The following is a 27,796-nucleotide window of genomic DNA, read 5'->3' as shown; positions in this document are numbered from 1 at the left end:
CTTTTCGTTATAGCAGCAACACTTAAAAACACATTTAGCAGTGTGCATAAAGTATAAATTAATAATCTGCACAATAATTTACCAAGGTGTAATAATAATGTACGAAATAATAAACCAGAGACTATTGGACTATGATGTTTGTTTGCAGAGAGATATAATTTAGAAAATAGAAATTTACAGCACATAATAGGCCCTTTGGCCCACAATGTTGTGCTGACCATGCAGCCTACTTTAGAAACAGCCTAGAATTTCCCTAGCACATAGCCCAATAGTTTTCTAAGTTCCATGTACCGATCTAAGAGGCTCTTAAAAGATACTATTGTATTCGCTTCCACCACCACCACTGGCAGTGTATTCCATGCACCTACCACTCTCTGTGTAAAAGAACTAACCCCTGACACCCCTAAGTACCTATTTCCAAGCACCTTAAAACTATGCCCACTTGTGTTAACCATTTCAGCCCTGGAAAAAAGCCTCTGGTTATCCACATGATCAATGCCCCTCATCATCTTATACACCTCTATCAGGTCACCTCTCACCCTCCATCGCTCCAAGGAGAAATGGTTAAGTACAGTAAACCTATTCTCATAAAGTATGCCCTCCAATCCAGGCAACATCCTTGTAAATCTCCTCTGCACTCTCTCTATAGTATCCACATCCTTCCTGTAGTGAGGTGACCAGAAATGAATACAGTACTCCAAGTGGAGTCTAACCAAGGTCTTATATAGCTGCAATGTTACCTCACGGTTCTTGAACTCGGTCCCACGGTTGATGAATGCCAACACACCATTCGCCTTCTTAATAACACTGTCAACCTGCACAGCAGGTTTAAGTGTCCTATTGACATGGACCCCAAGGTCTCTCAAATCCTCCACACTGCCAAGAGTCTTACTATTTACAGGTAGTCCCCGGGTTACATACGAGTTCCGTTCCTGAGTCTGTCTTTAAGTCGGATTTGTATGTAAGTCGAAATGAGTACATCCGGTATTATTTAGCATCAGTTAGTCAAACGTTTGTCTTAGTATATAGTATATATTTTACCTATGCATATAAAACACTTTAGAAACGTATGTATTCCAATAATTAAGCTACTGCGTTGCTTAGTAATAATTGTAGCTTTCATCGGGGCAGGGCCTTTCACATGCTCCATTATTCTCACTTTATCCGTTATCCTTTAAAATTGTTCCGATCATTGACAGACTGTAGCCTAACGCTTTTCCAATGACCGATGGCATTTCACCTCTTTCCAAAAGCTTTATTATTTCCACTTTATTTTCAATTGCGATCACTTCCCATTAATAGAACAGAAACACTGCGGGCGGCGGGTCCTGAGCTCCACCAGCTCCCGAGGTCCACTGGGTCCTAAGGACCACCACACTGAGACAGACTAAATGGGACAAGTGGGGGCTGTGCTGGGTTTGGGCATTTGGTCTTCCACAATATTCCGTGTGGGAATTTAAACTGGAGGTGGCAGTTTTTTTTTACAAGGTCAAGTTGCGAGCTCAACATCAACCTGGCACGGATGGTACAGGAATCACTGGATCGACATCAACCCAGCACGGGAGTGGTCTGTCACTAAATCAAACTTGGGAACCTCCGTTCTCAAGCTTGGTGCTGATCTGACTGCACCACCAGCCGACTGGAACGGGTGGGTGGGGGGGTGGGGGTGCGGGGTCAGGGTGAATCTTACTAAGAAAAATTTAAGCCAAATACAAAGTTAAACACTCAACACAGTGTCAACGGCAATGACTTAAAATGGCGGACTGTGTTCTCCTTCCTCGGTTCGTAAGTACGAGTTGTCCGTAAGACGGACGTTCGTAACTCGGGGACTACCTGTATATTATATTCTGCCATCATATTTGACCTACCAAAATGAACCACCTCACACTTACCTGGATTGAAGTCCATCTGCCACTTTTCAGCCCAGCTTTGTATCCTATTGATGTCCCGCTGTAACCTCTGACAGCCCTCCACACTATCCGCAATGCCCCCAACCTTTGTGTCATTGGGAAACTTACTATATGCCCTTCTACTTATAGACTCAAACACAAGGAAATCTCCAGATGCTGGAAATTTAAGCAACACACACAAAATGCTGGTGGAACGCAGCAGGCCAGGCAGCATCTATAGGAAGAAGTACAGTCGACCAGTCTGTACAGTCTGTCTGCCAGAGAAAGCAGGATCCCCCAGTGGCCACACATTTTAATTCCACATCCCATTCCCATTTTGATATGTCTATCCATGGTCGCCTCTACTGTCAAGATGAAGCCACACTCAGGTTGGAGGAACAACTTATCTAGGCATTCCTAATGGCATGAACATTGATTTCTCTAACTTCCGTTATTGTCCCCCCCCATTCCCTTCTTACCCCATCCCTTATTTATTTAGTTAGTTATTTCCCCTTTTTTTTCTTTTCTCTATTTTTTCTCTCTCTGTTCCTCTCACAATCACTCCTTGCCTGCTCTCCATCTCCCTCTGGTGCTCCCCTCCCCCTTTCTTCCTCCCTAGACCTTCCATCCCGTGATCCTCTCCCTTCTCTAGCCTTGTATCCCTTTTGCCAATCAACTTTCCAGCTTTTAGCTTCATCCCTCCCCCTTCTGTCTTCTCCTATCATTTCGGATCTCCCCCTCACCCTCCCACTTTCAAATCTCTTACCAGCTCTTCTTTCAGTTAGTCCTGATGAAGGGTTTTGGCCCAAAACGTCGACTGTACTTCTTCCTATAGATGCTGCCTGGCCTACTGCATTCCACCAGCATTTTGTGTGTGTTGCTTCTACTTCCTGATCCAGGTCATTTATAAAAATCACAAAGAGGAGGGGTCTCAGAACGGATCCCTGAGGAATACCGCTGGTCACTGATCTCTATGCAGAATATGACCCGTCTATTACCACGCTTTGCCTTCTGTGGGCAATACAATTCAGGATTCACAAAGCAAAGTCTCCTTGGATCCCATACCTCCTTACTTTCTGAAGGAGCCTTGCATGGGGATTCTTACCAAATGCCTTACTGAAATCCATATGCACTATATCCACTGCTCTATCTTTATCAATGTGTTTTGTTACATCCTCAAAGAATTCAATCAGGCTTGTAAGGCACAACCTGCCCTTGAGTAAGCCATGATGACTATCTCTAATCAGATTATGTCTCTCCAAATGCTCATAAATCCTGCCTCTCAGGATCTTCAACAACTTGCCCATCATTGAAGTCAGACTCACTGGTCTATAATTTCTTGGGTTATCTCTACTCTCTTTCTTTAACAAGGGAACAACATTTACAACCCTCCAATCCTCTGGTACTTCTTCCGTCCCTTTTGATGATGCAAAGATCATCGCAAGAAGCTCAGTAATCTCCTCCTTCACTTCCCACAGTAGCCTGGGGTATATATCATCCAGTCCTGGTGAATTATCTAACTTAACACTTTTCAGAAGCTCCAGCACATCCTCTTTTTTAATGTCTATATGCTCAAGGGTTTCAGTCCTCTGTGAGTCATTCCCACAATTGCCAATGTCTTTTTCCCTGGTGAATACTGAAGCAAAGTATTCACTAAATACCTTGGCTGCCTCCTCCGACTCCATGCACAAGTTGCCACTATCGTACCTGATTTGTCCTATTCTTACATGACTTATCTTCTTGCTCTTCTCATGTCTTGGGGGTTTTCCTTAATCCTGCTTATCAAGGCCTTCTCATGGCCCCTTCTGGCTCTCCTAATTCCATTCTTAAGATGCTTCCTAGCAATCTTGTTAAGAAGAAAAGAAAAGATTTTTTAGAGCTCTAACAATATCTAATTTCTTGAACCTTTCATAAGCTTTTCTTTTCTTCTTAACTAGATTTTCTACATACTTTGTACACCATGGTTCTTTAACTTTACATCCTCTCCTTGCCTCAGTGGAACATAACTGCAGAATGCCACGGAAATATCCCTTGAACATTAGCCACATTTCTGCTGTATATTTCCCTGAGGATATCTGCTCCCAAGTTTCTTCCCGATAGCATCATATTTCACCCTACCCCAATTAAATGTTTTCCCAAATTGTTTGCTCCAACCCCCTCCAGCGCTATGGTGAAGTAGTTAGAGTTGTGGTCACTACCTCCAAAATGCTCTCCCACCGAGAGATTTGACACCTGACCAGGTTCATTTCTCAATATCAGATCAAGTACAGCCTCTCATCTCGTTGGCTTCATACTGCATCAGGAAACCTTCCTGAACACACCTAACAAATTCCACTCCATCTAACCCCTTGTGCTAAGGAAATGCCTATCAATATTAGGAAAGTTAAAATCTCCCATTGCAACAACCCTATTATTATTGCACTGTTCCAGAATCTGCCTGCTATTTGCTCCTCCATATCCCCGTTACTATTGGGGGGGGGTCTATAAAAACACCCAGTAGAGTTATTGCTGCTTTCCTGTTTCTGTCTTCCACCCACAATGACTCAGTAGACAACCCCTCCAGGACTTCCTCCTTTTCTGCAGCCATGACATTATCATTAATTAACAATGTCACCCCCCCCCCACTTCTTTTGCCTCTCTCTCTGTTCTTTTCAAAACATTTAAAGCCTGGCACACTCAGCAGCCATTTCTGCTCCTGAGACATCCAAGCCTCTGTAATGGTCACAACATCACATTGATCCACACTCAAAGTTCATCCACCTTGTTTATGATACTCCTTGCATTAAAATGGACACATCTCAAACCATCAGGCTGAGTGCATCTTTGCTCTAACATCTGTCTATCCTTCCTCACAAGCTCCCTACAAGCTGTCTCCTTGTGCTCCAACCTCCCCATCCTCTGCCTCTTCACTTTGATTCCCACTCCCTTGCAAATCTAGTTTAAACCCTCCCCAACAGCATTAACAAAACCTCCCTGCCAGGATATTGGTCCCTCTCGGATTCAAGTGCAACCCGTCCTTTTTTTGTACAGGTCACACCTGTCCCAGAAGACGTCCCAATGATCCAAAAATCTGAAACCCTGCCCCTGCTTCAATCCTTCAGCCACACATTTATCCTCCATTTTGTTCTATTCCTATACTCACTGTTGCATGCACAGGCAGCAATCCTGAGATTACTACCCTTGAAGTACTGCTTCTCAGCTTCCTGCCTAACTCCCTGTATTCTGCTTTCAGGACCTCCACCCTTTTTCTACCCAAGTCGTTAGTACCAATATGTACCACGACCTCTGGCTGATCACCCTCCCAATTCAGGATATTGTGGACACACTCAGAAACATCATGAACCCTGGCACTTGGGAGGCAAACAACCATCTTTGTTTCTTTTTCACATCCACAGAATTGCCTGTCTGTCCCTCTATAAAGTCCATTATTACCTCTGCCATCCTCTTCCATTCCCTACCCTTCTGAGCCATAGGGCCAGACTCAGTGCCAGAGCCATGATCACTGTTGCTTCCCCCAGGTGGGTTGTCCCCCACCCAACAGCACTCAAAATGGAGTACTTATTGTTAAGGGGTACAGCCACAGGGGTGCTCTCCACTACCTGACACCCTCCCTTCCCTCTCCTGATGGTCACTCACTTATCTGTGTCCTGTGGCCCTATAGGCACTACCTGCCTATAGCTCTTGTCTATCACCTCCACCCTCTCCCTAACAAGCCAACGGTTATCGAGCTACAGCTCCAGTTCCCTAACTTGGTCTCTAAGGAGCTGCAACTCAATGCACCTGGTGCAGTTGTGGCCATCAGAGAGGCCAAAAATCTCCTGGATATTCCACATCTGACACACAGAACAGAAAACTGGCCTCGCAGTCATACCCACCATTCTCATACGTCAAGCCCCGTGAGTTGCTACTTTGTTAAAACTCTTCTCCCCAAACTGTGTGAAGCTCTATCACTCCACGAATCGATAGATCTGCCACTAATGAACTGTTGTATGTGCATATTGAATATGTAAGGAAAGATTTTCTGTAACGATTCTTGTGACAGCAGAGCTGAATGAGTCTGTTGGAAAGGGTGTTCCGCTGCTTATTCAGTAGGTCATGGAGAGGATGTGCCAGGTTGTCCATAATGGATAACAGTTCGTTTAGTGACCTCCTCTCCACCACCAACTCAAAAGAGACCAAGTTGTAGCCAAGGATGGATCCAGCCTCTTTGATGAGTTTATTGAGTCTTTTTGCATCATCAGCATCGATGCTGCTCCCCCGACATAATAGACGTCTTTAAAATTATGAGAAGTTTTCTTGATGTAGACATAAAGAGATTGTTTCCACCTGTGAGGAAAAATATAACTGTGTTTGATAATGTAGCAATACTGTATAAGATAGTCATTACAAATTCCAATACAAGATTTACATGTTTAAGGTGCTGGGGAGATGTCAGGGGTAAGTCTTTAATTACCCCTAACAGAGTGGTGAGTGCGTGAAATGGGCTGCTGGCAACAGTGGTGGAGGTGGATATGATAGGGTCTTTTAAGAAACTTTTAGATAGGTACATGGAACTTAGTAAAATAGAGGGCTATGGGTAAGCCTAGTAGTTTCTAAGGTAGGGACATGTTCGACACAACTTTGTGGGCCGAAGTGCCTGTATTGTGCTGTAGGTTTTTTATGTGTAGGGCTCTCAGTACCAGTAACTGTGGTGTTTACTGTTCAGGCTAACAAAATGGCTTCTCTGTATTGTTATAATGAAATGGCGTCTCTGTAATGTTACTTAATGCTGTAATGGGTTTCTGTAGCTGGAATGTTTGGATTATAACTGCAGATAAGGAGGGAACTAACCAATGGAGAATTGTTATGCTGTCTTGTATCTGTGAGTTGAGCGGGAGTTTGCAGTCTTTTTTGGGAGGCGAGTGAAGAGAATGGACGTGTGCAGAGCGGACAGAGGTTCCAGGGCGGTGGATACTGGATGTCGGCGCTTCGGACGGTGGCTGAAGGCTCGGAAGGTCATTGTGGATGGAACCGGAGGCATGAGCTCCAACGTATTAAAATATTAAGTGCACAAACTGATAAACTTACTGATTTGGCACCTTTAGGTTATCTGTTTCTACCAACCCATCACTAAGAAATAACTATAAAGTTGAAATTATTTACTCACCTTTGGTGTATTGTCTGATATTTGTGTTGCGAGCATGTATGAGGGGGCATTACACCGTATTTACACCGAAGTATTGCACTGTTGGCGGGGCGACAGCGGTTCACCCTAGGCGAATGGGGGTAAATTAGGGACACAGATGCTATATATGTTTCTATGTAAAATTCAAAGAGTGGTCTGGCACAGGGAGGGATTGAAGAAACTGAACAGAAAAGACTGGACAAGCCTATGAAGAGGATTAATGGGTAGAAGCTTAAATGGAACACAAGTGCCAACATGGAGAATTAACTAGATGTCCTATGTAATCCACTCCTGGCTGAAAAGGTATCTGACAGGACTCTTTTGTCCTGCAGCCTGAAATGCCAACTGTACTCTTTTCCATAGATGCTGCCTGGCCTGCTGAGTACCTCCAGCATTTTTGTGTGTTGCTTGGATTTCCAGCATCTGCAGATTTTCTCTTGTTTGTGATGAAGTATCGAGAATGATTTCCCATACTATAGTTTTTTTAAGTCAATTAATACCATGTACAGTACTTAAGTAGAACTGAATCATTCAATCGCAATCACAGTAAATTGTGTTTTTATGCCATTTTCAAAGATGTCATGCTCAGTGTATTGCATCATATACAGTAACTCTGGTTGGTGATGTACTTCTTGATTTAACATGTGAAGCAGCTTGAATTGATGGAATTACCAATGGACTCTACCTTAGTCTCTACCACTCTTCCCATTGGCTGTACAAGTCCTTAATATTGTATATTGCTAACATGTCTGTATCACAAGAAGAAAAGCCACTAATTGTACTTTTTCCATTTTCTGTTTCTGCTTTTGTGAAGAAAAGGAAGTGAAGAATTCTACTAGAGATGAATCTCCCAAACCAAAACCACGTTACAGTTTTCTAAAAAGGGAAAGTAACCATGGAAGGAGTAATGAATTGGAGAAGCAGGATGATAACCTTTTAAATACCCATTGTTCAACTTCAGATTCAAAGCTTTCCAGAACAGTCAATGTATACAAATTGGACTCCAGCACCTTTTGTCCTGAGGTAATGCAAGCAAAATTTGGGTTGTTTATAACTATATAACAATTACAGCATGGAAACAGGCCATCTCGGCCCTTCTAGTCCGTGCCGAACGCTAACTCTCACCTAGTCCCACTGACCCGCACTCAGCCCATAACCCTCCATTCCTTTCCTGTCCATGTACCTATCCAATTTTACTTTTAATGACAATACCGAACCTGCCTCTACCACTTCTACTGGAAACTCGTTCCACACAGCTACCACTCTCTGAGTAAAGAAATTCCCCCTCGTGTTACCCTTAAATTTTTACCCCCAACTCTCAACTCATGTCCTCTTGTTTGAATCTCCCCTACTGTCAATGGAAAAAACCTATCCACGTCAACTCTATCTATGCCCCTCATAATTTTAAATACCTCTATCAAGTCCCCCCTCAACCTTCTACGCTTCAAAGAATAAAGACCTAACTTTTGTTCAATCTTTCCCTGTAACTTAGGTGCTGAAACCCAGGTAATATTCTGGTAAATCTTCTCTGTACTCTCTCTATTTTGTTGACATCTTTCCTATAATTCGGTGACCAGAACTGTACACAATACTCCAAATTCGGCCTTACTAATGCCTTGTACAAAATTGCCTTGTACAATTTTAACATTACATCCCAATTCCTATACTCAATGCTCTGATTTATAAAGGCCAGCATACCAAAAGCTTTCTTCACCACCCTATCCACATGAGATTCCACCTTCAGGGAACTATGTACCATTGTTCCAAGATCACTCTGTTCTACCTGACGATGGGTCTCGGCCCGAAACGTCGACAGCGCTTCTCCCTATAGATGCTACCTAGCCTGCTGCGTTCCACCAGCATTTTGTGTGTGTCACTCTGTTCTACACTCTGTTTACTTAATAGTACAGAATTATAATTTCTGTTTGAAGTTTAGGGTGTGGATAATCCTGCTAGTTCAGTGTTATTGGAAAGTATTGCCAAATTGCAGTGCAAATTAAGCATTGTCCAACATGGTTTTCTAAGCTACTTATGGACAGAATGCATACTATGTACCACATACTAGTCAGGTTGAGGAAGTGGCTCAGATTTCAAATTTCTGGATCATTGGGATCTCTTCTGGGGAAGGTATGTCCTGTACAAAAAAGGACAGGTTTCATCTGAATATGAGGGGGACCAATATCCTTGTGGGAAGGTTTGCAAAGGGGTTTGAAGTATTTTTGAAGGCAGATCGGAACTGGAGTGATAAGGCTGAAGGTGGGTCATGTGGTATACCTACAAGTCAGTGCAGTGTATAGTGACACTGTGAGAAAGGGGAAGGGGTGGCTCTGATGGTAAAAAATGAAATCAAATCCTTTGATGACATAGAATTAGACGATGTAGAATCCTCGTGGGTAGAGTTAAGAAACTGTAAGGGTAGAAAGATCCTAAATGGGAGTTATGTACAGGCCTCTGACAGTAGCCAGAATGTGGGATATAGAAACATAGAAAACCGACAGCACAATACAGGCCCTTCAGCCCACAATGCTGTTGCAAACCTGTACTTCCTTTAGAAATTACCTAGGGTTACCCATTGGGCCGGCTGGTGACGCAGTGACATCAGCTCCAGACTCTGGAGCGAAAGTTCCTGAGTTCAAATCCAGTCGGGCCGCTCCCAAACACGTGTTATACTCGACTACTACAGATATGAGCTCCAATGTTAATGTGCACATTGGATTGTTTTAACTGTAATGGGCTCTTTTTATTTTTCTTTTCTTTTTCAGTAACTTTATTAAAGTTCAGAATTTGGTAAATATATTTCCTTTGTAATTTTATGCCAGTGTATGATCTTATTTTTTTTCGAATGTTAACTTTGCACGTAACAGCAGTCACTACAATCAATGTCCTTCTCTAGAAAATCACAACTTTCCTGTTTAGTTGAACACCAAATCATACTGACTCTCGGTATATATTGCTTATGAAAGGTGGTGTTCTTGCTGCTGTGTCACGTGGCTGTTAGTAGAGTTAGCTAACGAGCCAAGTTTGTATACAAGCCCAGTGAGAGGGTTGCACATGCATTTTCTATCTCACATTATAATTTGTAGACCACATCTTTACTACTGTCTTGGGGTCTGTCTATAACTCCCATCAGGGTCTTTTTCCCCTTGCATTTCCTTAGCTCTATCCACAATGAATCAACACCTTCCAATCATATGACGCTTCTTTCAAATAATTTTATTTCATTGTTAACCAACAGAGCCATGCCATTCCGTTGCCTAGCTGCCTGTCCTTTTGAAATAATGTGTATCCTTGGATGTTAAGCTCCTAAGCTATCATCTTTTTTCAGCCATGATTCCATGATACTCACAGTGTCTTACATGCCAATCTGTAACTGTGCTACAAGTTCATCTACCTTATTTTGTATACTGTGTACATTCAAATATAACACCTTCAGTCCTGTATTCATACTTTCATTGCAACACATTGCACTTTTTTGCAAACATCAGCCTCTCCTTGCTAGCAGTATCGCTGCACACTGCCTGTGTTTGTAAGCCAACTACTTCATCCTCAGGGCTGTCACTCTGGTTCTCATCCTCCTGCCAAATTAGTTTATTTTTTGTAATTTTTTTTTTTATTGAAGTTCATCATCAAACAAACATTTCCATAAGATGTACTTCAGACATTGTACATATATATCATATAAACATATATGTCACAAATCTCCACATAGTATTTATCTGAGGTATAAACTTATAGAGAAAAGTGGAGAGAAAAAACAAGCAGAAGGAAAAAAAACTATGTACGAGTAGGGAGTGATCTTATTTTACAACATATTCATTGATCCATATACATCTTGTTGCATTCATTGATTTGATTTTGATTAATCTCTATTGGTAGGGTCTGAAAGAGATATAACAGTCTGGGCAGTATATTCATTTTAATATACCCTTGAACTGAGACTGAAAAAAGGAATCAGGTTCCATCTTGCCATATCTTCCTTAATTTTTTTTATATAAAGGCTGATAATTACATTCTGATAATTTTGCCAAATCTTTTGGCATAATGATGCCCAAATATTTGAAAGACTCTGTGTGCCATGCCCAGGGATATCTACTTTCAATTTCTCTTGGTGGGCTATAGTAATATGAAAGTAATTGGGTTTTATCTATGTTGATCTTGTATCCTGATAATTGACCATATTGTTCAAAGGATTGCATCAATTTAGGTAAAGAATATGTTGGTTGCCCTAGATAGATAAAAAATGTCATCCGCGTAACAAGCCAATTTATGCTCTGTCCCTTTAATAGTAATTCCCCTGATATCTTAATTTTGTCTGATGTATTGAGCTAATGGTTCCAGATATAACGCAAAACCCTGTCTCGTGCCCCTTTCTAGGGTAAGACTACTGCCAAATTAGTTTAAACCCTTTAAAGAAAGCATGGCAGTGTCTCTATTTCCAAGGAATTTGCGAAAATTCGGCATGACATCTGTAACTTTGACTAACCTCTATAGATATGTGGTGGAGAGTATATTGAATGGCTGCATCACAGCCTGGTATGGAAATGCCAATGCCCTTGAACTGAAAATCCAAAAAAAAGCTGTGGATACAGCCCAGTCTATCACAGGCAAAGCCCCTCCACACCATTGATCACATCTACATGGAGCGTTGTTGCAGGAAAGCAGCATTTATCATCAAGGACCCCCACCATTCAGGTCATGCTCTTTTCTTGCTAAGTGGTTGTGATTAAGTTGTCCCTTGATTAAGCTTGGTTTAAATTGGGGGATTGCTGGGCAGCACGGGTCAAAAGTCTGGAATGTCCTATTCCGTGCTGTCTTTCGATAACTAAATAAATACCATGGCATATACAGTACTTCTATAGACTCTGTGTCCATTTCCTGAGTAAATGCAGATGCAAAAAAAAATTCATTTAAGATCTCTTTCATCTCTTCTGGCACAGTGCATGGATTGACATTCTGATCTTCCAGAGGACCAATTTTGTCCTTTGCAATCCTTTTGCTTTTAACGTACCTGTAGAATCCCCTTAGGATTCTTCTTCACCTTGTCTCCTAGGTCAAACTCATGACACCTTTTAGCCCTCTTAACTTCTCTCTTCAATGTTCTCTTCGATTTTCTATACTCCATAAGCATTGGTTTAAGATGGCACTGCTAACTGGTTAAAATGACAACGTGCTGATGGCCAGTGAAACAAAGAAAGCAACTAAATACTTCATTATTCACACTGATCATTGCAAACAGTAGCCTGTGGCTTCCCTATCCAAGCTGAACTGAATTGCCTGTACGATAAGGCATTTTTGCAGTGTGACTGGAGTTTTCCTTGCGCAGGATGATTGCTGCAGTTCCAGGAAGGAGTTGGAGACAATTCAGATAGAGCTGAGGCGAGGTGAAACAAGCTGAGGAAAGATGCAAAGTTTGATCAATCTAAGAGCCAAGCCAAATTGGGAAGGGTTGGGAAATTTGATGCAGCAGAGACAAGGCAAGGCAAGGAAAATTCCAAGGTTTATTCGATTTAAGAGCTGAGCCGAATTGGTAAGGATGGGTACTGGCCATATCAAGGCTGTGGAGCCCGAGCCCATAGGCAAGGAATGACCTGAGGTTTGGATGACTTAAGCGCTGGGCAGATTGAAATGGTTGGTCAAGGTGGATACGATTCGGTTCGCTGTTCCACGGGGTTTGCTTGTTTATAGGCTGGACTGAGGCTGTGGTCTGCTGGAATGACTGCAGTGATTCCTGGCGTTGTCAACTTCAGTTCTGAATGCTGTTTGCCTGCTTTTATTGTTTGCACAATTTGATTTTTTTTTCCTCTCTCTTCCTCACACTGGGTGTTTGGATGGTCTTTTGTTTTTCACAAACACGAGAAAATCTGCAGATGCTGGAAAAACAAAGCAACACTCACAAAATGCTGGAGAAACTCAGGAGGCCATGCAGCGTCTATGAAAAAGAGGCCTGTATATGATTCCCGTAATGGTTTGCAGTTTCTTAACTCCATCCACAAAGGTACAATATTCTCTGGCATTATGTCAGCTCTTTCTAAATACATAATTCTATCTCTTACCAACAGAGCCACACCACCACCGATGCCTTCCTGTCTGTCCTTTCTATGCAAAGTATATCCTTTGATGTTAAACTTCTAACTATGACTTTCTTTCAGCCACAACTCAGTGATGCCCACAACATCGTATGAACAATCTCTAATTGCGCTATGTGTCATCCTGCATGAGCACTCCCAATTGCTTATGTATCTCTGATTTCTGAATTTGCCCTCCATTTGGAAAATAGTTGACACTGTTATTCCTTCTATCAAAGTACATGAGCATGCACTTGCCTACATTATATTCCATCTGCCACTTATTTGCACATTCTCCAAATCTTTCTAAGTCATTCTGCTGACATTGTACTTCCTCAACACCATATGCTCCTCCATCTATCTTTGAATTGACTGAAAACTTGGTCAATGACCCATCAGTACCATCATCTGAAGTAATTGACATATGTGAAAAGAAGCCGTCACAGCACTGACCTCTGCAGAACAGCAACCAGACAGAAAAGACCCCTTAATTTCCACCTTCTGTCTCCTGCCAGTCAGCCAATCTTCAATCACAAATAAGAGAAAATCTGCAGATGCTGGAAATCCAAGCATCACAGCATAGATGCTCCCTGGCCTGTTGAATTCCTCCAGCATTTTGTGTGTGTAGTCAATTTTAATGCATGGTTATCATCAACCAGTTCTCCCTGTCTCCATACATGTTGGAAGAGATTATTAGGGAATATTTCTTTTTGAGGAAACAATGCTGACTTTGTCCTAGTTTATCACGTGCCTTCAAGTATCCCAAAATTTCATCCTTAATAATGGATACCGACAACTTCACAGCCAACAAATAATTTCTTGTCTTTTACTTCCATGTCTTCTGAATGAGTATAGTAACATTTGCAATTTTCCAGACATAGAAAGGTAAAGTACAGAAACAGGCTCTTCAGCCCATCTAACCCTTACCGAACCATTTAAACTACCTACTCCCATTGACCTGGACCAGGACCATAGCCCTCTGTACCACTACATCCATGTATCTAAACAAACTTAAATGTTGAAATCAAATTTGCATGCATCACTTGCGCTGACAGCTCATTCCACACTCTCACAATCCTCTCTCACTACTATTAGGCCCCAAACATTCCTTCCAAGTGAAGCGACACTTCATCTGTGAGTCTATCGGGGTCATCTATTGTATCTGATGCTCCCAGTGTGGCCTCTATATCAGTGAGACCCCACACAGATTGGGAAACTGCTTCACTGAGCACCGAGGCTCCGTCCGCCAGTAAAAGTGGGATCTTCCACTTTCCATTCCCATTCCAACATGTCAGTCCATGGCCTCCTCTACTGTCACGATGTGAGGCCACACTCAGGTTGGAGGAGCAATACCTTGTACAGCATTCTGTCTGAGTAGCCTTCAACCTGGTGGCATGAACATTGATTTCTTGAACTTCTAGTAATGCCCCCACCCCCTTCACCATTCCCCATTCCTCTCTCTCACTTTATCTCCTTATCTGTCTGTCACTTCCCTCTGGTGCTCCTCCCACTTTTCTTTCTTCCATGGCCTTCTGTCCTATCAGATTCCTCCTTCTCCAGCCAGGTATCTCTTTCACCCATCAACTTCCCAGCTCTTTACTTCATCCCTACCTCCCCCACCCCACCTGTATGACCTATCACTTTGTGGTTCTTCCTCCCCTCCCCTCACTTTCTTACTCCTGACTCCTTATCTTTTTTCCAGTCCTGATGAAGGGTCTCTGACCAAAACATTGAAGTGTTTACTCTTTTCCATCGATGCTGCCTGTGTGTTGCTTGCATGTACCCTATCTATACCCCTCTGAATTTTATATGCATCTATCAAATTTCCCCTTAATCTTCCACGATCTAAGGAATAAAATCATAACCTATTCAATATTTCCTTATAACTCAGGTCCTCCAATCCTGGCAACATCCTTGTAAATTTTCTCTGTACTCTTTCAACCTTATTTACATCTTTTTCTAGGTAGGTGATCAAAACAGCACACAATACTCCAAATTAGGCCTCACCAACATCTGATATAACCTTAATATCCCATCTCCTGTACTCAGTACTTTGATTTATAAAGGCCAATGTGCCAAAGGCTTTTTTGTGACCCTGTTTACCTCTGATTATGGACCTGTATTTCCAGATCCCTTTGTTCTACTACACTCCTCAATTCATTTCCTATTTTGTCCTACTGAAGTGCAATACTTCACACTTGTCTGCATTAAATTCCATCTGCCATTTTTCTAGATAGTCCATATAAGATCAGTTAGACATGACTTATGCACAAAGCTATGCTGACTATCCCTAATCAGTCCGTGTCAATCTAAATACTAATTTTTTTGTTGTTTAGCATACCTTCCAGTAACTTTCCCACTCATGTCAGGCTCAGTGGCCTATTATTTCCAGGTTTACTTTAAGAGCCTTTCTTAAATACTGGAGCAACGTTGGCTATCCTCCAATCCTCCAGTACTTCATTTGTCACTAAGGATGATCTAAATACGTATCTCTGCTTGGGTCCCTGCACTTTCTGCACTTCCCTCCCACAGAGTCCGAGGGAACACCTTGTCAGGGCTTGCCTCAATTTGCCCCTAATTTGCCTCAAGACAGCAAACACTTCCTCCTCTGTAATCTGTATAGGGACCATGAAGTTGATTTTGCTTTGGCTCACTTCTATAGACTCTGTGTCCATTTCCTGAGTAAATACAGATGCAAAGAATACATTTAAGATCTTCCCCATCTGTTTTGGCTCCACACATGGATTACCATTCTGGTCTACCAGAGATCCAATTTTGTCACTAGCAATCCTTTGTATTCTCCTTCACCTTGTCTGCTAGAGTGACTTCATGCCTTCTTTTAGTCTTCCTAATTTCTTAAGTATTCTCTTGCATTTATTGTACTCCATAAACAGCTAATCTTTTTCCTACTTGCCTATATCCTTTAAGCACCTTTTTTCTCTTAACCAGGGCCTCAATATCTCTTGAAAACCAGGGTTCTCTGCATTTGTTATTTTTACCTTTTATCATTTTGAAACATTGATTTTCTTTTTGTCTCCACAGAAACTTCCTAACTTACTGAGTATTTCAAGCATTTTGTATTCATATTTAAGGACAGAAGTACTTGGGATGAATGCCCCAAAACATCCAAAGTTAGAGAAAGAGCAGATAAACTAATCAAGAAGATACTGGGCAATTGCACTGTAATGGCATTGAATGCAATGTCATGCCAAAACTGCATAACAAGTTTGTAGAATTATGGGTATGAGAGTGACTGTCTCCGGCACAGAACAAAGGTAACTTTGGGAAGGTTTCTTGAGGTGTATAGAAATAATTAGGCTTGGAAAGAGTGAACAGAAATGATCCCTGTCACTTTACAGATTTAAATGGTTCAGTTAGAAATACATTTGATGTTATATTTTCTATCATCTGCAATTTTTGTTTTTGTCATAAACATTTACAAATGAAAATGTTTACTTGTACTTGACAGGAAAAAGCCCAAACAGGGATGAAGTTGATGGGAATCGAGAGTCAAAATCCAGAAACAAGTGGAAAATCAAAAAGTAGAAGGTGATTCAAAAATATTATACTCATAGCTCTGCAGGACCTTTATTCTTTATGGCCATTCTTTGATACTACTTGCTAATTCACATGAGCTTCATTTCCATATTCTCTTAAGACTGTTGTTTTATCCATGTCAGGAAAGCTGTTGAATCATATTTTTACATCTCTATTCAAAATGAAAATGGTAACTGGGATTGGATTAGACTGGAAACCACCTGCTTGAATTATCTGGCCTCAAAGGAATACACCCTAGTCTACTAAGGGCAGTAAAGAAGGAAATTGCTGAGAAGCCAGTCACAATCTTCTAAGCATTCAGGGCCTAGAAACTGGAAATTTCCTCTCGTTAGATGTACTGACTTGAGAAGCTGAAATTGTTCTTGGAAGGTGATGAAAGGATCTATTCAAATATGTAAAATCAGAAAGCGCATAGAAAGGAACAAAGACCATTGAATGTGATTGGACATTCAAGTGCAAACAATCACAAGTAATGTGACAATAGAGAAAGCTTTCTTATGGTGAGCGATGTTAGGATCCAGAATGTACTGCCTAAGGGAGTGGTGGTGACAAATACAATTAAAGCATTCATAAGGGGTAAGGATATGAAGGGAAATAAATTGTAAGGCTACCCAGAGAGCATGGGGCAGTGAGCCGAGTTGGATTACTCATATGGGCTCAACAGGCTGAATGTTCTCATTCCATATGTAACTATTCTGTGAGATAATAATTTTGATCAGACAATGATCAAAATAAGAACTGGATTGAATCTGACATTTCCAGAAGAGGAAACAGAGAAAATGGTGTAAATGTGAGATAAAATTTTGAGCTGAATATTGTCTGAAATTTCAGAGCTCAGCCTTAAATTCTTAAGCCTGGTATCAGCCTTGTTAAAAATTATACATTTGTTCTGAAGCTTATGTTGAACTTGATTGAGGTTCTACATCGGGATTTCAGGGAGTTAGCTGCTAAATTAAAGCTAGATGCTAGATTACAACCTCCAAGGTTGTAATCTCAGGATTGCTAACCATGCCACGTGCTAGTGAGGCCAAAACTAGCAAGATAATGCAGTTTAATGTGTGACTAAGGAGTTGGTCTAGGAACCTTTAGAACTGGTTTGGCCTGTTTCATCAGTGGTTTGTATGCTGGAATTAATGTAACAGGTAAGTGATCTAAGAGCCCAGGCCGGGAAACTGCTTTGTATGCATCTGGTATGTTAGTATAAACCAGTCTAGTATATTTTCACCTCTTGTAGCAAAACAACATACTGGTGGAATTTAGGCAGGACTGTTTTTAGGTTTGCATGTTTAAAATCACCAGCAACAATGAAGATACCATTAGTTTATTTGGTTAGAATGGCGCTGATGGTGCTGTAGAGCTCATGCAATGCAGTTAGCAGAGGTGGGGGGGGGGGGGTACATACAGCTACTAACATAATTTTTATGAACTCACTCAGTGTATAAAATGGCATGTACATCACTGTCACGTACCCTGTGATGGGTTAAAGAACCAGCAGAAATGGGAAACGCATTGGAGTCTGGTATTGCTATAAACCATATATGTCAAACTCAAGGCCCGCGGGCCAAATCCGGCCCGCGGTGGAATTATCTTTGGCCCGTGAGATAATATTTAATTACTATTAAAGCTGGCCCCAGTAATCGAAACGCCTATGGCGTATGATAAGGCTAATGCTGAGTTTATTCAGGTACCAGGTTTTCAGGGTTTTTAGTGTTTATTCGGCAGTCTTGCTCGGCAGTCTTCTTCATAAGAAACGGAATTTGTAAAGTGAAACAATTTGTAGTTATAGCAGAGACTGAGACACATGAGAGCAGGCTGAAAAAACGGAGGCAACGAAAGCTGCGTTCGCACGTGTCCGACTGATCCGGCCCGCTTGAAGCTGCATTTTGCTCAATCCGGCCCGTGACCTAAAATGAGTTTGACACCCCTGCAATAAACTAATAGTGTTTATTAGTAAACTACGCAATACAGCACTATAATCGCAAATATATCAAACAGGTTAGCAATGATATATATGTACATAAGTGTGGAAATAGGAACAAAACTAGGCTCTTTCAAACCTAGGGGTGGATGGGTACAGTCTTATGCTGATATGTAAGAAAGGTCAGTTCAATGCACAAGGTTACTGTTGTTGGTAAAGAGAGAGAGATTTGTAATCCAATGGCATATGTTGTGAGAAGGCAATTATGTTGATATTCCAATAGCAGTAGGTTTTATCTCTGGAGTTGTTCCACTCAACACACGAAGTATCACCGACAATCATCTTCAATGAATATCCTTTTCAACACAGGTGGTACCACACCCGAATTCAGTTATGGGTCATCCCAAAGTGGTGGCCACAGGATACTCAAACAGAATCCACATATGGATTATCACCAACAGTAGCTTATCACTGAGGTACCATCTTCAAGTGGTAAAACTACCAACCCAGGCAAGGATTATCACACACAGGTAGTTTCCACACAAGGTTACCCCACACTCTCAACTATGATAGCCACTTATCCAGTTCCACGACATACGAAATAACTCCTGCAGTTATTTGCCACAGGGGTGCCTTTCTTCAGTGAACTACCACACCCAAACAAGGGTAACACACAAGTGGTAATCACAAAGGTTTCCCCCTTACCAGAGAACCCACTCCTGTGGATTAACTACGTGACAGTCACACCTTCGTATTCAAATGGAACTCAAACTCACTCCTTTCGGGCTACAGAGGAGAGAGTCCAAACAGTGACCTCTTTGTGACTAGGTTTCTTCTGTTTCAACCTTTCCTCTACCCTCTTCCTTTAAAGTCACCGAATGTGACCACAAAACAAAGGCGACCATTCTTCCGTGGTGGAATTATCAACCCAGGCCAGGGTTATTTGGACACACAAATAACTCCCCACCGGTCACACCTTTTTTGCACTGTGAGAGCCACTGATTGATTCTCCTGAATGATCCTCCAAAATCCCACCTTCCTGTGGGCACAATAAGCTCACTCAGTCTCCAAAACCGTGTGTGTCTGGGTCCAGCAGCTGACCTGATATTTATCTCCCCATGTTGGACACCAGCTGTCCATCAACCTGCTCCGCCCTCCTCTCTCTGTAAGAGGATAGACAATAGGTGCAGAAGTAGACCATTCGGCCCTTCGAGCCTGCACCGCCATTCTGAGATCATGGCTGATCATCTACTATCAATACCTGGTTCCTGCCTTGTCCCCATATCCCTTGATTCCCCTATCCATAAGATACCTATCTAGCTCCTTCTTGAAAGCATCCAGAGAATTGGCCTCCACTGCCTTCCGAGGCAGTGCATTCCAGACCCCCACAACTCTCTGGGAGAAGAAGTTTTTCCTTAACTCTGTCCTAAATGACCTACCCCTTATTCTCAAACCATGCCCTCTGGTACTGGACTCTCCCAGCATCTAGAACATATTTCCTGCCTCTACCTTGTCCAATCCCTTAATAATCTTATAAATTGCAATCAGATCCACTCTCAATCTCCTTAATTCCAGCGTGTACAAGCCCAGTCTCTCTAACCTCTCTGCGTAAGACAGTCCAGACATCCCAGGAATTAACCTCGTGAATCTACGCTGCACTTCCTCTACAGCCAGTATGTCCTTCCTTAACCCTGGAGACCAAGACTGTACACAATACTCCAGGTGTGGTCTCACCAGGGCTCTGTACAAATGCAAAAGGATTTCCTTGCTCTTGTACTCAATTCCCTTTGTAATAAAGGCCAACATTCCATTAGCCTTCTTCACTGCCTGCTGCACTTGCTCATTCACCTTCAGTGACTGATGAACAAGGACTCCTAGATCTCTTTGTATTTCTCCCTTATCTAACTCTACACCATTCAGATAATAATCTGCCTTCCTGTTCTTACTCCCAAAGTGGATAACCTCACACTTATTCACATTAAACGTCATCTGCCAAGTATCTGCCCACTCACTCAGCCTATCCAAGTCACCCTGAATTCTCCTAACATCCTCATCACATGTCACACTGCCACCCAGCTTTGTATCAGCAAACTTGCTGATGTTATTCTCAATGCCTTCATCTAAATCGTTGATGTAAATAGTAAACAGCTGTGGTCCCAATACCGAGCCCTGTGGCACCCCACTAGTCACCACCTGCCATTCCGAGAAACACCCATTCACCATTACCCTTTGTTTTCTATCTGCCAACCAGTTTTCTATCCATGTCAATATCTTCCCCCCAATGCCATGAGCTCTGATTTTACCCACCAATCTCCTATGTGGGACCTTATCAAATGCCTTCTGAAAATCGAGGTACACTACATCCACTGGATCTCCCTTGTCCAACTTCCTGGTTACATCCTCGAAAAACTCCAATAAATTAGTCAAGCATGATTTGCCCTTGGTAAATCCATGCTGGCTCGGCCCAATCCTATCACTGCTATCTAGATATACCACTATTTCATCTTTAATAATGGACTCTAGCATCTTCTCCACTACTGATGTTAGGCTGACAGGATGATAGTTCTCTGTTTTCTCCCCCCCTCCTTTCTTGAAAAGTGGGATAACATTAGCCATTCTCCAATCCTCAGGAACTGATCCTGAATCTAAGGAACATTGGAAAATGATTACCAATGCATCCGCAATTTCCGGGGCCACCTCCTTTAGTACCCTAGGATGCAGACCATCTGGACCTGGGGATTTGTCAGCCTTCAGTCCCATCAGTCTACTCATCACCGTTTCCTTCCTAATGCCACTCTGTTTCATTTCCTCTGTTACCCTATGTACTTGGCCCATCCATACATCTGGGAGATTGCTTGTGTCTTCCCTAGTGAAGACAGATCTAAAGTACTTATTAAATTCTTCTGCCATTTCTCTGTTTCCCATAACAATTTCACTCAATTCATTCTTTAAGGGTTCAACATTGTTCTTAACTATCTTCTTTCTCTTAACATACCTAAAAAAGCTTTTGCTATCCTCCTTTATATTCCTGGCTAGCTTGCGTTCGTACCTCATTTTTTCTCCCCGTATTGCCTTTTTAGTTAAGTTCTGTTGTTCCTTTAAAACTTCCCAATCATCTGTCCTCCCACTCACCTTAGCTCTGTCATATTTCCTTTTTTTTTTTAAATGCTATGCAATCTCTGACTTCCTTTGTCAACCACTGTGGCCCCTTTCCCCCCTTTGAATCCTTCCTTCTCTGGGGGATGAACTGATTTTGCACCTTGTGCATTATTCCCAAGAATACCTGCCATTGCTGTTCCACTGTCTTTTCTGCTAGGATATCTGTCCAGTTAACTTTGGCCAGCTCCTCCGTCATGGCTCCATAGTTTCCCCTGTTCAACTGCAACACTGACACCTCTGATCTGCCCTTATCCGTCTCAAATTGCAGAAAAAAACTTATCATATTATGGTCACTACCTCCTAATGGCTCCTTTACTTCAAGATCGCTTATCAAATCCTGTTCATTACACAAGACTAAATCCAGAATAGCCTTGTCCCTGGTCGGCTCTCGTACAAGCTGTTCCAAGAATGCATCCCGTAGGCACTCTACAAACTCCCTATCCTGGGGTCCAGCACCAACCTGATTCTCCCAGTTCACCTGCATGTTGAAATCCCCTATAACTACTGCAACATTACCTTTGCCACATGCCAATGTTAACTCCCTATTCAACTTGCACCCAATATCCATGCTACTGTTTAGTGGCCTGTAGACAACACCCATTAGGGTCTTTTTGCCCTTACTGTTCCTCAGTTCTATCCACACAGACTCTACTTCTCCTGATCCTATGTCCCCCCCTTGCAAAGATAGATAGAGTGGACATGGATAGGCTTTTTCCATTGAGAGTGGGGGAGATTCAAACAAGAGGACACGAGTTGAGAGTTAGGGGGCAAAAGTTTAGGGGTAACACGAGGGGAGACTTCTTTACTCAGAGAGTGATAGCTGTGTGGAATGAGCTTCCAGCAGGTTTGATATTGTCATTTAAAGTAAAATTGGATAAGTATATAGACAGGAAAGGAATGGAGGGTTGTGGGCTGAGTGCAGGTCGGTGGGACTAGGAGAGAGTAAGCGTTCAGCACAGACTACTAGGGCCAAGATGGCCTGTTTCCGTGCTGTAATTGTTATATGGTTACAGTAGTCTTGCTAAAAACCTTGTTAAGACATGAAAAACAACTGATTCCAACAATCCCCCCTTTGATTCTAAAGCACACATTTAGAATCATTAAATCTGAAAATTCAGAGGCAGAAAACTTGGAATATCTATGTTACAGAGTAATCAAAATACTTCAGTTGTATAATATCAAAGAGTACATGTTCTTCAAAGCATTTAAGACCATAAGACAAACGAGCAAAATCCGGCCATTTGGCCCATTGAGTCTACTCTGCCATTTTATCATGAACTGATCCATTCTCCCATTTAGTCCCACTCCCCCGCCTTCTCACCAGAACCTTTGATGCCCTGACTACTCAGATACCTATCAATCTCTGCCTTAAATACACCCAATGACTTGGCCTCCACTGCTGCCAATGGCAACAAATTCCATAGATTCACCACCCTCTGGCTAAAAAAAATTCTTTGCATCTCTGTTCTGAATGGGCACCCTTCAATCCTTAAGTCATTCCCTCTCGTACTAGACTCCCCCACCATGGGAAACACCTTTGCCACATCCACTCTGTCCATGCCTTTCAAATTTTGAAATGCTTCTATGAGGGGGGACCTCATAGTACAGTCCAAGAGCGGACAAACATTCTTCATATGTCAACCCTCTCATTCCCAGAATTATTCTAGTGAATCTTCTCTGAACCCTCTCCAATGTCAGTACATCCTTACTTAAATAAGGAGCCCAAAACTGCACACAGTATTCCAAGTGAGCTCTTACCAGTGCCTTATAGAGCCTCAACATCACATCCCTGCGATGAGGAATACTCTATTCCTCTAGAAATGAATGCCAACATTGCATTCGCCTTCTTCACCACTGACTCAACCTGGAGGTTACCCTTAAGGGTATCCTGCACGAGGACTCCCAAGTCCCATTGCATTTCAGAACTTTGAATTCTCTCCCCATTTAAATAATAGTCTGCCCGCTTATTTCTTCTACCGAAGTGCATGACCATATACTTTCCAACATTGTATTTCATTTGCCACTTCTTTGCCCATTCTCCCAATCTATCCAAGTCTCTCTGCAGACTCTCTGTTTCCTCAGCACTACTGGCCCCTCCACCTATCTTTGTATCATCAGAAAACTTAGCCACAAAGCCATCTATTCCATAATCTAAATCATTGATATACAACGTAAAAAGCAGCAGCACGAACACGGACCCCTGTGGAACACCACTGGTAACCAGCAGCCAACTAGAATGGGATCCCCTTATTCCCACTTTCTGTTTCCTGTCAATCAGCCAATGCTCTATCCATGTATATAACTTTCCCATAATTCCACAGGCTCTTATCTTGTTCAGGAGCCTCATGTGCGGCACCTTGTCAAAGGCCTTCTGACAATCCAAATACATAACATCCACTGCATCTCCCTTGTCTAACCTACTTGTAATTTCCTGAAAAAATTGCAATAGGTTTGTCAGGCAGGATTTTCCTTTAAGGAAATCATGTGGAGTTCTGCCTGTCTTGTCATATGTCTCCAGGTACTCCGTAACCTCATCCTTGCCAATTGACTCCAACAACTTCCCAATCATCAATGTCAAGCTAACAGGTCTATAATTTCCATTTTGCTTCCTTGCCTCCTTTTTAAATAGCGTAGTGACATTTGCAATCTTTCAGTCCTCCGGAACCATGCCAGAACCTATTGACTTTTGAAAGATGATTGTTAATGGCTCCACAGTCTCCACAGCTACTTCCTTCAGAACATGAGGGTGCATTCCATCTGGTCCGGGAGATTTATCTACCCTTAGACTATTCAGCTTCCTGAGTACTTTCTCAGTAGTAATTGTGACTGTGCGCACTTCTCTTCCCTGACACCCTGAGTGTCCGGTATATTGCTGATGTCTTCCTTGGTGAAGACTGATGCAAAATACTCATTCAGTTCCTCCGTCATCCCTTTATCTCCCATTACAATTTCTCCAGCATCATTTTCTATTGGTCCTATATCTACTCTCACCTCGAACCATAGAACCATAGAATATTACGGCACAGAAACAGGCCTTTTGGCCCTTCTTGGCTGTGCCAAACCATTTTTCTGCCTAATCCCACTGACCTGCACGTGGACCATATCTCTCCATACACCTCTCATTCACATACCTGTCCAGGTTTTTCTTAAATGTTAAAAGTGAGCCCGCATTTAGCACTTCATCTGGAAGCTCATTCCACACTCCCACCACTCTGTGTGAAGAAGCCTCCCCCCACCCCCCCAATATTCCCTTTAAACTTTTCCTCCTTCACTCTTAACTCATGTCCTCTGGTTTTTTTTTCTCCCCTAACCTCAGTGGAAAAAGCCTGCTTGCATCCACTATCTCTATACCCTTCATAATTTTGTATACCTCTATCAAATATCCCTTCATTCTTCTACACTCCTGGGAATAAAGTCCTAACCTATTCAATCTTTCTCTTTAACTCAGTTTCTTAAGTCCCAGCAACATCCTTGTAAACCTTCTCTGCACTCTTTCAACCTTATTAATATCCTTCCTGTAATTCCGAGACCAAAACTGCACGCAATACTCCAAATTCAGCCTCACCAATGTCTTATACAACCTCACCAAAACATTCCAACTCTTATACTCAATACTTTGATTTATAAAGGCCAATGTAGCAAAATCTCTCTTTACTACCCTATCTACCTGTGACGCCACTTTTAGGGAATTTTGTATCTGTATTCCCAGATCCCTCTGTTCTACTGCACTCTTCAGTGCCCTACCATTTACCTTGTTTTTTTTCCTTCCAAAGTGCAATACCTCACACTTGTCTGTATTAAACTCCATCTTCCATTTTTCAGCCCATTTTTCCAGCTGGTCCAAATCCCTCTGCAAGCTTTGAAAACCTTCCTCACTGACCACTACACATCCAATCTTTGTATCATCAGCAAATTTGCTGATCCAATTTACCACATTATCATCCAGATCATTCATGTAGATGACAAATAACAATGGACCCAGCACTGATTCCTGTGGCACACCACTAGTCACAGGCTCTCCATCTTTTAATCTTTATATACTTGAAAAAGCTTTTAGTATCCTCTTTGATATTATTTGCTAGCTTCCTTTCATAGTTCATCTTTTCCCTCTTGATGACCTTCTTAGTTTCCTTTTGTAAGTTTTTAAAATCTTCCCAATCCTCTGTCTTCCCACTAATTTTTGCTTCCTCGTATGCCCTCTCCTTTGCTTTTACTTTGGCTTTGACTTCTCTTGTCAGCCACAGTTGCATCCTTTTCCATTCGAAAATTTCTTCTTCTTTGGAATATATCTGTCTTGCACCTTCCTCACTTCTCACATAAACTCCAGCCACTGCTGCTCTGCCGTCCTTCCCGCTAGTGTCCCTTTGCAGTCAACTTTGGCCAGTTCCTCTCTCATGCCACTGTAATTTCCTTTATTCCACTGAAATACCGACACATCGGATTTCGGCTTCTCTTTCTCAAATTTCACAGCGAATTCAATCATGTTATGATCACTCTCTCCTGAGGGTTCCTTCACCTCAATCTCTCTATTCACCTCTGGCTCATTACACAATACCCAATCCAGTACAGCCAATCCCCTTGTGGGCTCAACAACAAGCTGTTCTAAAAAGCTATCTCGTAGACATTCTACAAATTCTCTCTCTTGAGATCCAGTGCCGAGCTGATTTTCCCAATCCACTCACATGTGAAAATCCCCTACAATTATCATAACACTGCCCTTCTGGCAAGCCTGTTCTATTTCCTGTTGTAATTTGTAGTCCACATCACTGCAGCTGTTAGGAGGCCTGTAGATAACTGCTATCAGGTTCCTTTTACCCCTGTGATTTCTTAGCTCAACCCATAAAGATTCTGTACCTTCCGATCCTGTGTCAACTCTTTCTAATGATTTACCGTAGATTCCGGATTTTAAGCCGCTACTTTTTTCCCACATTTTGAACAGCTTTGAACTTTGCGGCCTTTAAAACGGAGCGGCTAATACATGATTTTTTTCATGCCGCCTCGTAAACATTTTGCCTCATAACAGTAGACCAATAAAATTGATGAGTAGTTCACAGAGGTCCAATGAAATTGTACGATAAATCAAGCGCACTTTCACAATTAAATTATTGTAAATCAGTCATTTGTACTCACCCTCATCAACATGGAAAACACTTGAAGAAAAGCATTGTGCTGCCTTTATGGCAGTTATTTAGTTTATAATATTTTCGCTTAGTAATTCATTTTCTAGTTAAAGTTAGAAGAGTTTTAACTATATTTGTTTTCTGTACTACATCGCGGGATGCTATGACGTCACACCCGGTTTCGCCGCGTCTTGTGGGAAAAATGCCAGTTTGCGCTAAAACGGGACGGAGGGAGGGAGCGCATTACGCGAGCGGCTTTGGATCTGAGCGAACGCTGCTTTTAAGTTAAAGGCGATCAATAACTTTTCCTGGTAGGCTGCAGTATATATATTTTTTACCAGTCGTTAGGAGATATTGGAATGTTGTTCAGTAAAGAAGTATACGCAACATATATTTAAAAGTAGCCGCGTTACGGGCACGGTTCGAAAAAAAGCATTTGCAATATGTATTTGTTTTTGTTACCATATGGATTTAATTAAAAGTTAAAAAATCCTCACGTGTAATATCTTTCTGTGTAAATATCTCATATTACAACGTGGGACACCTGCGGCCGAAAATCCGGTGCGGCCTAAAATCCGGTGCGGCCTGTACAATTAAAAAATTGATTTTATTTCTAAAATTAGAGCCAGCGGCTTTTAATCAGGTGCGCTCTGTAGTCCGGAATCTACCAATAAAGCCACACTACCCCCTCTGCCTACCTGCCTATCCTTCCGATACACCGTGTATCCTTGGACATTCAGCTCCCAGAGACATGCATCCTTTAGCCACATCTCAGTGATGGCCACAATTTCATACCTGCTAATCTGTAACTGTACAACAAGATCATCCACCTTATTCCTTATGCTGCGTGCATTTAAGTATAACACCTTAAATCAATACTGAAGTATCAATACCAATACTGGTATTTGGTACTTTTTGCATTG

At 42.0% G+C, this 27,796-nt stretch overlaps 1 protein-coding gene across 11 annotated transcripts in view; it reads left to right on the top strand.

The window, feature by feature from the left end:
• The window catches only part of map9 (microtubule-associated protein 9), a 260,518-nt gene that overhangs the window by 109,664 nt on the left and 123,058 nt on the right, over nt 1–27,796 (top strand). For 9 of the 11 annotated variants that reach the window (XM_073065102.1, XM_073065097.1, XM_073065099.1 and 6 more), the window contains 2 exons: nt 7,868–8,076; nt 16,588–16,667. In XM_073065102.1, the coding sequence (XP_072921203.1) occupies nt 7,868–8,076; nt 16,588–16,667 (289 nt within the window). The remainder of the gene's footprint in view (nt 1–7,867; nt 8,077–16,587; nt 16,668–27,796) is intronic. The other 2 variants (XM_073065101.1, XM_073065100.1) reach the window with 1 other exon arrangement.

Source organism: Hemitrygon akajei, chromosome 13 (assembly GCF_048418815.1).
Source record: "Hemitrygon akajei chromosome 13, sHemAka1.3, whole genome shotgun sequence".
Lineage (NCBI taxonomy): Eukaryota > Metazoa > Chordata > Chondrichthyes > Myliobatiformes > Dasyatidae > Hemitrygon > Hemitrygon akajei.
This window is presented reverse-complemented; position numbering and strand designations above follow the sequence as displayed.